At 40.6% G+C, this 12479-nt stretch overlaps 1 protein-coding gene across 1 annotated transcript in view; it reads right to left on the bottom strand.

Moving 5' to 3' along the window:
• The window catches only part of LOC126187774 (lon protease homolog, mitochondrial-like), a 157763-nt gene that overhangs the window by 43632 nt on the left and 101652 nt on the right, over positions 1–12479 (bottom strand). The window contains exons 5-7 of the mRNA XM_049929041.1: positions 8947–9138; positions 6699–6914; positions 6388–6476 (exon numbers count right to left, since the gene is read on the bottom strand). Coding sequence (XP_049784998.1) covers positions 6388–6476; positions 6699–6914; positions 8947–9138 — 497 coding nt within the window. The remainder of the gene's footprint in view (positions 1–6387; positions 6477–6698; positions 6915–8946; positions 9139–12479) is intronic.

The raw sequence follows: 12479 nt of genomic DNA, 5'->3' as shown, positions 1-12479 counted from the left end.
AAGTCCAATTCATGCTGTCGTTGCGCGTCAACATTGCTTGGCAACATGCCACACGGGCAGCCATGTGGTCGTCCGTCAGCATTCGTGGCACCCACCTGGATGACACTTTTCGGATTTTCAGGTTGTCATGCAGGATTGTGTGCATAGAATCCACAGAAATGCCAACTCTGGAGGCGATCTGTTCAACAGTCATTCGGCGATCCCCCAAAACAATTCTCTCCACTTTCTCGATCATGTCATCAGACCGGCTTGTGCGAGCACGAGGTTGTTTCGGTTTGTTGTCACACGATGTTCTGCCTTCATTAAACTGTCGCACCCACGAACGCATTTTCGACACATCCATAACTCCATCACCACATGTCTCCTTCAACTATCGATGAATTTCAATTGGTTTCACACCACGCAAATTCAGAAAACGAATGATTGCACGCTGTTCAAGTAAGGAAAACGTCGCCATTTTAAGTATTTAAAACAGTTCTCATTCTCGCCGCTGGCGGTAAAATTCCATCTGCCGTACGGTGCTGCCATCTCTGGGACGTATTGACAATGAACGCCACCTCATTTTAAAACAATGCGCATGTTTCTATCTCTTTCCAGTCCGGAGAAAAAAAATCGGAGGCCTTAGAACTTGAATGCACCTCATAATACGGCAAAGTATTCTCCTCATCACATACTACCATTTGCCACAATCTTGTTTCAATATCTCCAACAGTTTAAGACATACGAGGAATGTTACAAATATCTGACTTTTTTTGTTGGTACGTGAGTTCAGGATAAAGTGCTTTACATATGATCCATTTTCTCGAGACTGGTGATAGGTAGTGATATCCTTCTAAATTTGAAAAATAATTCAGTATGTTAGCTAAATTTCATAAGCAGAAATATATGACCCACCATGCACCAAATGCAAGTTCATGGTGACCTCTATTCTTCAATGCAAACTTTCGAAATTCTTCCAGTTGTTTTCATAATCACGAATATCACAATATCTATGACCATTAACAAACTGACAGTCAGTTCATCATGAAGCTGACACATGAGAATCAAACTCTTTTACCGAGTAGTTCCTTTAAAATCATTTGAGAAAGCTTACAGATCATATTTGCCATCCAGGCAGTGAAGTGAACCTGCTGGCTGCTGCATCACTTCCTGGCTCAACTATAACTGGATGTGAAGCACCAAGCACATCCCCAATGCATAGTGCCACCTTCTCTTTTGCGCCACTCCACTATAATCCAGAACTTACTAGGGAACTTCATCAATTTGACCTCATATTTTCTTGAAAAAAGAACATATGAGCTACGTATCAACCCTTGCAATGAATCTCACAGGAAAATTCGGGCCATTATGCAGATACTACGCAGGTATGGCCCTCTTAATGTACAGCTTTTAAACATCTGCACGCTCGTGATGTTAGTGAACCAACAAGCTGTTGTGCGACTCCTCCAAGAGCATTATGGAAAGACAGCTAAACTGGAACGATTAAATGTCAAAGAACTAGAAATGGCCAGTAAGGATCAATGTTTGCAGTAATTGGAAAAAATTCTATACATGGCAAATGAAAACACATGAGACTTTCTTTATTCTTTTCCTTATGGCTTTCAACTTCGTTACAGAAATCATAGAAAATTACATGGATGAAGAAAATTAGGGGTTGACTTTTGGTGCACATGTACAAAAGGATAACAACGGCAATGAAGAAGCTGCCATTTCACAACTGTTACATTCATGAAACACTTTCACTGCTTCAACTGAGCTGGGCCATGCAATCAAGACATCAGTGATGGTGAAGGCTGTTTTGATGTAAAATCATCGAATATCTCTTTGCCTGTGTCTATAACACAGGAATATATGCAACGGGCCATTGCCTTTTAGAAAAGGGAACTCTATCTTTAAATTATTAAAATAGAGAAGGGATCTGTATGTTTGGAATAATTATGTTGAGAACAATGGTATGCATCACTGAAAGCTTGCAAAAGTGTATACAATCTGTATAGATATATTTAACAATGCATACAGCGATAAGTTCATGATCCGTGACATTAACATACAGTGTTCAAGAAGCAGTGGAAGTGGACCTAAATAATTTCAAGGCATCTAAAGGGTGGGTTTATGCCTTCAACAAGAAATATGGTATTTTATCATGAAAGAATAACCCTTGTTACAACAACAAAAAAGCTATCTAAAGAAACAGCCACAATTACCGTATTTACTCGAATCTAAGCCGCACTTTTTTTCCGGTTTTTGTAATCCAAAAAACCGCCTGCGGCTTAGAATCGAGTGCAAAGTAAGCGGAAGGTGCCGCCACAACTAACTTCTGCCGTCAAAAATATGTAGCACTACACAGGCTTGCTTTGCAGGCACAAAGATGAATACTGGCGCCAAAACCTCTACTGTAAATACAAATTCCGTATTGTTCATCTCTGAATGTAGCAGCATTTCAATGTACTACGAAAATCCGACTGGCAAGACTGTTCAGGGTTTTTGTCAATATGGCTAACTCTATGTTCTGAATTTTTTCTACCTGTGAGAAGAGATGGTTGCTAATAGGAACTTTTATGAATTGTGAATCACATGCAGTATTCTCTTCGCCATAAGAATACTACGAATATAAACATTTTGCGATGTATTCTTTCGTGTTTGCTGCTATCTCATTTAAATCCTATCTGCCTAATAAACTACGAAACTAGAGTGAGACAACAGCAAACGCGGAAGAATATACATATCATGTTTTGTTTATATTCGTATTATTCTTATGGCTAATAGTGATACATTCAGAAATGAAGCACGGCAATTGACTAGATTTTTAAATCTAAGATGACTAATTTCTGTGCAGAATGTAATGTAATCTACTAAAGCGGCATCTGCAAAGATTTTCAAACGGGGAAACGTTTTCGCTAAACTCTCGTTCAGAACATCTTCTATCATACACAGTCTATTATTTGGTTCTTGTTGATCATTATCAAAGAAAGCAGCAGTGTAAGTAACAATAAATAGCAGTCTCTTGCCATTGTTTCGCTAATGAGACAATTCCTCTCTCTCTTTTAAGCCGCGGTAGTGCGCAGGAAAGCAAGCCACGCCGCGAGCGGTGACAGACCGTGAACCCGCACTATCAGAATGCGACAAACAATGCATGACACAGTACAGTAATGCATTTTCAGCTTAGAGTGACGTTAACACATATAACAAAGAAAATGGCACTTATCAGATCAAAGAAAAATAAGCAATCAATTCAAACCAGATGAAGCACGTGAAAACGGAAGGGTACCCGTATCAATACGGACGGAGCGCCTACCGCATAGCAATGGCTACCTTGTAAAGCTTAACTGCTAAGCTTACGACTCGAACCAAACTACTGTAGTTGTATCGTCATTCATTCGACCTAAATTGTGTCTCATATTAAAATGGACCAACTTTGTTTCGATTTGGAGGTGCGGCCTAAAACTTTTCTCTCCTCTTGAATTTCGAGTCTCAAATTTCAGGTGCGGCTTAGATTCGGGAATTTTTTTTTCCCTTGATTTCGAGTCTCATTTTTCACGTGCGGCTTAGATTCGAGTAAAAACGGTACTGCCTGTGAAAAATTTGTCACCAACACCACAGTTGTTACAGAACCAGTCAGTAAACAGAATGTTTTCAATATTGATCAGAGTGGGTTTAATTTAGAAATGACGTCAGGTCGAACTCTTGCGAAGAAAGGGACAAAAGATGTCATCACAATCCTTCAGTCCATCAATAACATGACTCATAGCTACACAATAATGCCAACAATATCTGCAGATGGACACTTGCAGACACACCTGTTTTTATTTTAAAGGAGCCGACCAGATCATTTGATCCACGTGTCAAACAAAATTTGTTTTGCGGATAATATTGTAGTTGATGCCTAATCTTCTGGAAAAGTAAACAAGGAACAGTTACAGAAGTGGTGAAAAGAGGTGTTTATAAAATCACCTGAGACAATAACAGATCAATTTGAATAATGGACTCTTTTTCTGGTCACAGAAGTTTGTCAGTCAGTGCATGAAGACACAGAGTACAAGACATGACCATTTCTATATTGACAATACCACCAGGTGATAGAAGATTCTGCCAACCGCTAGACATATTTGGTTCCCACGTGTTCAAGGCATTTGTCCGAATGTTTAGCATTTCTGGATGTCTGTGTGAACTTCGGTCAGCATAACACCATCCTACAAATACAGTCACTTCTTCACAGACAGTTATGTGCACCGTTATTTAGGTCAGTCTTCCAGTACACATAGTACTGAAGTGACTACACCAGTGACTGGCCACAATACTGTGAACAACTAGTGAAATACTGTTTTGACACAGGTATTATGTCAAAGTGTGCATTTCTAATGTGTAGCTGGTGTCAAAAATCGCTTTGCTTTGAACACTTTTATATTGCAATTCATAATTGCAGTGGTAATTAATGAGAAGATTTTTCAACATGTAGTGTAGTGTAATTTAATTTTGAATATCATTGAGGCTTGTTATCTTCTTTGATACTAGCTGACACTATTAAAATGGAGTACATTTGTAAGAGTTATACTATATGTGCCGCATTTCAGCTTATTCCATCCTCCACTTCCCTAGCTCTTCACATTTCACATTTTGGGGACCTTGCTGTTGTCACTTCACTTCACTTCACTTCACTTCACTTCACTGCAGAACACTGCGCGTTTGGGCATTACACAGCCACAATGAAGTGGTGTGCTTGACAAACAACCAGAGCAGGCACATGTTTAAAAGCTGTACATTGAGGGGGCCATAACTGCATAGTTTCAGCATAATGCCCTCAATTTTTTCTTAAGATTGGTTGTAGATGTTGATATCTAGTTCGTGTTTTTTCTCAACACAATACTAGGTACAGTTGATGAAGTTCCCTTGTTAGTATATTTTGTTCTGTCAGTGAACAGTTGAACTGCCCAGTATCTCTGAGAATTCCCTGTGTCTTTTGAATTTTCCAATAAATAAAATTTCCCTGAGAATTCCTAACTTTCCATGTTTCACAGGTAATTCACCACCCTGTTTTAACTTATTGAGATGTACATATTCCTAAACATGTACAGAGGCTATCAACAAAAGTAAGCCGGGTTTACAGTACCAGTGTTCTTGACACAAATATTTTGAAGCAGTTTCCCACAGTATCAGCCAGCCGCCTTGTCGCAGTGGTAACATCAAATCCTGTCAGATCACTGAAGTTAAGTGCTGTTGGGCTTGGCTAGCACTTGGACAGGTGACCATCCAGTCTACTGAGTGCCGTTGGCAAGTGCGGAGTGCACTCAGGCCTTTTAAGGTAAACTGAGGAGCTACTTTATTGAGAAGTAGTGGCTCTACTCTCATAAACGACCAGGAGTGTGGTGTGCTGACCACATGCCCCTCCATATCCGTATCCAGTGACGCCTATAGGTTGAGGATGACACGGCAATTGGCAAGTACTGTTGGTCTTTCCGAGGCCTGTTCAGATGGAGTTTAGTTCAGTTCCCACAATCTCATATTAATCAAAAGTAACACCTCTTTACACACAAACCAGGGTCTTTATTACTAAGTGAAATAATATTACTAATTTGAGATGACAGTAACACTCACTATTATCATCATTTAATGCCATCATTAACATAATATGTGATTTCTCTACAAACAGGCACTTTTTTCCATATTTTCTGTTGTTCAGCCTCTCCCTTCTGCTAAGTGTTTACACTTTATTACTCTGCAAAATACCTGTGGTATCTTCTACTTTTTCTTGAAACTACTGGTGATGCACCTACACCAATCATTCATCTCTCACCTGTCATGATTGATCACTGTGTAACTTTGCATTTCTATATTTATAAACTGTGTAAGGTCACATGAATTGACATTGTAGCTTGTAGTAGTTTCATATTTTTGATGTGATGGCAGCAATGCAGTAGTGGTTTTCATAGCAGTAAATTGAAATTTTGTACAAAATAAATATATAAATAAAAATGCACTACTTGTAATCTTCAGTTCATTTCTGTTCATATCACATATGTATACTAGCACATTCCATGTTAATACAGAGCAAATGGTATACAGAATACACAATCCATTCAATGACATACACTCTAAGACCTGCAACTTCATTATAGTGAACCAATCTTGAGAAAGGAATAAGATAACAGTTTTCCTAGTCATCATTATATTGTTTTTCAGTAGTGTTTTTGGAGAGTCCTTAAACATACAAGCCAGATTGAAAACTGAGCATAGGCCACATGAATACCACAACAGACTTTTATGCAACGACTCCTTGAGCAGTCCCTTAACTGCACTGAATAGTATTAAAGTGAATTGCAGATGACTTGTACTTGAGGAATGTACAACATAAAATTTCACCAATTGGAAAAAAGGAATAACTGTACATACTTGAATTCTGATGAGTGGCTTTCAAGCAGTGAGAGTTTATGCAGTTCTTCATTCAGAACATCCATCACAGGCTTCGGCACTGTTTTATCCTGTTATTTGAAAAATAAATGGAATGTTGCTAAACAAATTTCAAAAGCTTTTAATATGATGCTTTCCAATTATTTTGTAATTAAATTCTACTTAAGAGTAAATCAAAGCAACACTGTTTAGAGCCAATGGGGATAAAACACAACATTAAGGAAATATGGAACAACAGAGAATCAATTATTATCCACTGAACAGCAATAAAGATGATGACCTCCCATAGTTACCTTAATTCTCTCCCTAAATTTGTCTTCAATGGCATCTTTATCATCTTTTTCAAGGCCAAGTTCCTTCTTTATTATCTTCAGTTGCTCATGAAGGATGTATTTACGATGTTGCTGTTTCACTTTCTCCTCTACTTCACGGCCAATCTTTTGCTGCAGTTTACTCAACTCAAATTCCTTCTTCAGCAGAGCAAGTGACAGCATAAGGCGCTTGGGTATCTGTATGCAAAAAACAGATGTAAAGGTACTGTGTAAATGAGATTTAGGAATGTACTGCTGCATTTCTCTAACAAGAAAGTACTTATTAACTACAAAACAGGTCTGATCACTTTCGTTTTCAATTTTTATCAAAACCTAATGCAACACACACCATGAATGCACATAATAATGGAAAAAATAATGTGAAGTAATGGATGTTGTCTAGTGAAGTAATGGATGTTGTCTAGTATTACAGAGATGTATACATGATTTTATCACCAATTCCACTTTTACTAGATGAATGAGCTCAGGAACAAATGTCTTTCCTACTTCTGTACAAAGTAATCTTCTTACCATAACACAACATTAATGTACATTGATTTTAATTTTGCGAACAGGTAAGAAAGGTATTTGTTAGAGAGTATGGCACACAGAAAGAAACTCACCCAATGCAACATAATGAACTCAGAAACATCTCACCTGGTAGAACAGCAGCAACTTTATACATCTCAAAGTGCACAACAGTAAATGTCAATAACATTATCACTATAATTGTCAAGTGAACATTTCAAGATTTTTTATGCAGTATGGTTTCCCAATTTAGTTTACATTTTTTCATACTCTGAAATACACTGCCAGAAAAAAAGAATAGTACATCTGGATAGACAAGTAGATTTTGATCTGATAATGCCATATGCCATATGCCATCTGTGTGATATTAGATGTAGTGATAAAAGGTTTCAGTGTCATCCACCTCCAGATAGCACAGTCACATAGCTACCAGAGTGCCATCTCTGTCTAGCCTTTAACAGGGATGCTCACAGCCAGAAAGCTCAGTATGGTGCAAAGGTGTTAAGCAAGCTGGCTACAATGCCACGGATGCACTCGTGCTTCCTGCAGCCAACTAAGCGAGTTTTAAAGGGGTCAAACTGTGGCCCTCCGAGTGGTGGGATGGTCCTTTTGGGGAACTGCCATAGATGTTTTACATGATACATTAGTTGCATAATGAGGCTGGTATCAGGGGCCACATGAACACACTCACACCTGTAGAAGAGATTCTGGATGGCCATGCAGCACAGACGCCTGCCATGACCGTCTTATTGTAAAAACAGCAGTGACAGATCATACAGTTACCACAGCACTGATTAAACAGCTTGTGAGCCCAGACATGTCAACATGAACTGTTGCGAAACGGTTATTAGCAATGGGACTATGTGCACACTCACCTCTAGCCCGTCTTCCATTCGTGCCACAGCATCGATGCACACAGTTCAACTGGCAATGTCGGATGATCTGTTGGAAGATGGAATGGTCCGCCATCGTCTCCAGCAATGAAATCAGATTCTGCCTGCATGCAAGTGATGGTCATTTGTGCATACGACGTAGACTTGGTGAGTACTGTCTTGTAAAGTGCATTCATCCAAAACACACTGGCCCCACCCCAAGCCTTAATGGTCTGGGGTGTGATAAGCTACAGCTCTCTTATACCTTCAGTGTTTCTGGAGGTAATGCTAACCAGCACTCAGTATAACATATCCCAGGACAGTATTTGCCGTCTGTACAACTGATTAGATGCCAGTGTCAGCACTCGCACTGTCGCATGGGGCAGGCTACACCACATAGTAATATGAGTGCTGCAGCATGGGTCAATACCTGGTACCCCAGACCCAATTGTGCTATTGATCTGTAAATGTAATCATTTCATGTACTCCATATGTACTGTTGCAACAATAAATCTCGAGTGAACTAAGGGTGTACTATTTTTTCGGCAGTGTAGTTCAGTTGTTCTTCACTATGAAGTTGTATTTCTGTGGCATTAAATGGGAACTTTGGAAAGCTAAGGTGCTGAAAAATTCTTTCCTTCCTTGAATAATTTTGTTACATGGGTATGAGAGTACTGCAGTGAACAGTTAAGATACAGAAAGCAAAAGAAGAGAGAAGATTCAAAAGAATCTACAGTAGTCTGGTAGATAGCAGAATGTGACAACTTGCTCTATAGCATAGTTTAGTACAAACAGGAGACAACAGAAAATCTACAGAATATAGTACTCACATCCATTTCTGACAGAACTTCTTGAAGTTCCTGAGGCTCAGCACCTGTCAAAGCTGCACCCAGATCTGATAGATACACTGGATTGTCAACCACACGTTCACCTTGGTGAAGCATCTGTTGCAGTGCATCACGGTAAAGATGATTCAAATTAATGAGGTCACGAATTGTTTTTATCAGCTCTTGTGTCAAAGCCTGTTAAAAGAAGATGATGATTTCTGAGTAAAAGCCATTTCTATAATAGTAATCCTTAGCAACTTAAATGAATTCAAACTATGGGAAGTCCACAACGGAGTAACAACAATATAAAAAGGGTAGATTGCTACTCACCATACAAAAGAGACACTGAATCACATTTAAGCACAATGAGAAAGACTGTTAAAAATTTAAGCTTTTGGACAAATGTCCTCCTTCCAAAATAGACGATGACAATGATGATGATGATGACTTTAGGTGAGGAGCACTCAACATCATGGTCATCAGTGCCCTGATGAGAAGTCAGCATGTCAGTCTTGTGGGTGGTGACGAAGGCTGTCCCCACATGCGGAGCAGTTTATAATGCATTGAAGTCTGCCTCCCCTCCTCACCAATTACCAAAATAGAAAATATACACATTCACACAAGCACAACTTGCAGACCGCAATCATGCCCCAGAACCAGAGACAGTGGCCGTATATATGTGTGTGTGTGTGTGTGTGTGTGTGTGTGTGTGTGTGTGTGTGTGTGTGTGTGTGTGTTTTCTACTCGGAAGAAGAAGTTTTTTGACCAAAAGCTGCCCGTCTGACTCAAAGCCTCCTCTATGTGGTAAGTAGCAGTATGTCCTTTTCATATTATTGTTAAATGAATTCAATAATTTAATATTTCTAGTAACTTTGGATAAGGAACATTTTATAATGACAATTTATCTAAGACATAAAAACAAAACAAAGAAACTAAATTTCATATCTTAATAACAACTATGCTAAGCAATAATATGTATATTAAGAATATAAAGTTAACTATTTTAGCACCGGAGAACAGGTAATTAAACTTAGCTAACAAATATTATTATTCTTATACAACTGGTAGATATATCAAAGTACTTTCAGATTTTCTCAGGCGTTCAGAAACTCATAGAGAACCCCCCTCCCCCTCCCGAATGATGGACTAGTGTAACTGTTAGATCAAGTCAAGCTGACCTAATACTGGAGTTCCAGTTCTGTTTCAACAGCACAGAGCTTTAAGAGGCAACTAGGAATGATAAAGTTCCTCAACTTTTTGACTAACTTACACAGCTAATTACACAGTGCAACAATGAAACTAGCCGCAAAACAAAAATATGTGGTTGTTATGTAGATAAGTGCTCTGATGACAATGGTGAAAACCACTGTTCGCTATCATCTAAACTTTCTTCTGGAAATGCAATTTTATCTGCACTCGGTTGCATTATTTACACTGTCGCACCACTTATTACATTCTGTTATTTTAGGAATATTATTACTTAGTGGTGGGAGTAGAGATGGGAGTAGGAGACAACCACTAGGACAGGCCTTCTGTTTGCACTCTTGAAATGAAGTACCACTGGGCTGTGCCCATCTGACTTCTAGGAATGCGCTGGGGGGTTCATGAAGATGGTGGTTTGGTTTGTGTGCGTGTTTTTGAGTAAGTGTTTGTTTTGTGTGTGTTTTTGTGTGTTTTAAATGTCCCTAAAGTGGCGCGTAAGGGTTAGTTTAGGTCTCTTATGTTGAAGGTCTGGATGTTCGCAGCCTAAATTTCGAATGAGGTGATGGGGCGATGTTTGTGTCCTCTCATAAAGTTTGGCAGATTTTTCCTTTATGAGGGAATAGATGGTGGGGTGTTCTAAGAAATCTCTGATTTGTGTGTTGCGGAATATCTGTCAGCACCTGTGATTACCCGGAAGGTTTTATTTTGTAGCCATTGTAGTCTTGAAAGTGAGGTGTCTGACGCCATTGACCACACTTCCGAACCATACAAGATGACCGGAAGCATGAGTTGGCGCCAGAGAAGGATTTTGCATTTCAAGGTGAGTCCTTCACCCTTCAGAAGAGGGTATAGTTGGGACAGGAGCGCGCACCCCTTGTTTGCAGCTTTCTTTATGTGTTGTCTCCATGTGAGGCGGTTGTCGATCTCCATCCCAAGGTAGGTAATACAATTTCGCCAGGCTAGGTCCCGACCACCAATTGTTAGTTGTTGGTCTGGGAGTTTTAGCCTGGTTGTGAAGTATATAGCCTGGGTTTTACTCGTATTGACTTTAATTTTCCATAAATTGCACCACTACGTTATGGAGCCGAGGTTGCGGCTACTCCTGTAGATGGCAGTGTCATCGGCGTAGAGAGCGATCTCTCCGCCGACCTGCTTCGGTATGTCGTTCGTGTAAATGGAGTATAGGACGGGACCTAAAACCGAACCTTGCGTAACTCCGGCCGCAATCGGTCGCATCTGGCTCGATCCTGTCCCACTTCTTATGAAGAAGTGACGCTCCGCAAGAAATGAGTCAATGATCTTTATGATATGTTCTGGGCACCCTATGTGATCTAGTTTGAATATTAGGCCATCATGCCAGACACGGTCGAACGCTTTCTCTATGTCCAGGAATACTGCTCCTGTGGATTCTCTCTTTGCCCTTGCCAGACAGCCAGACAAGCGTGCTCTACCAAGCGCAGGCATTGTTGGACTGTGGAGTGCTCAGCGCGGAATCCAAACTGTTCAGGCAACAGGATGTTGTTGTCAGTAAGGAATGCTGGAGGGTTGTGAGTATTAGCAGCTCAAGGATTTTACTCATGCCAGTGAGTAAGGAAATTGGTCTTTAACTTTCGGGTAGGAGAAGGTTTTTGTTAGGTTCGGGGAGGGTGATTACCTTAGCAGTTTTCCACGCTGAAGGGAAGTAGGTGAGTTTTAGGCAAGCGTTGAAGACGCTTGCCAGAAATGTTATGGCGGGAGGCGGAAGGTGCTTTAGGAGTGGGATGCGGATGCGGTCAGGGCCAGGAGCCTTGTGGTTTCCCTGTCGCTTGATGAGTGCACTTATTGTCGGCTCGTTAACGGGCACAAATTCTGTGTTTGGGCGCGAATTTCTTATCTGAGTCACTCGTCCGATGACTATTCTTTCCTGCCTCTCACTCTTGTTATCATCGATGACGTGAGTTCGGAATTGTGACAAGTGATTTTGCCATTATTTCCACCTTTTCTTGGTCTTCATAAGCTAGACCGTTCTCGCCGTGGAGTGGCCTGTTCTCTCTGGTGGGGGCTTTCCGCTGCCGGGCTATTTGCCAGATCTTGCGTTCTCTGTTTCGGCGGTTTGTAACATCTCCTCCCAGCAGCAGCTCCTGTGCTCCTGCAGTAGGAGTTTCACCTGGTCCTCAAGCCTCCTCAGCAGGCGGCGGTCATCGGGGTCGCGGTGACGCTGCCACTGCTTACGCAGCCTTCGTTTGGCGACTATGAGGTCCCAGATGTCAGGGGGCAGGTCCCTGGCGCCTGGCTCTGTGGTGAGCCTGACGCTTGTAGAGCGAGCACAGGCGTGAAGGACATCTGTGAAGTAC

This window comes from Schistocerca cancellata, chromosome 5 (assembly GCF_023864275.1).
Source record: "Schistocerca cancellata isolate TAMUIC-IGC-003103 chromosome 5, iqSchCanc2.1, whole genome shotgun sequence".
Lineage (NCBI taxonomy): Eukaryota > Metazoa > Arthropoda > Insecta > Orthoptera > Acrididae > Schistocerca > Schistocerca cancellata.
This window is presented reverse-complemented; position numbering and strand designations above follow the sequence as displayed.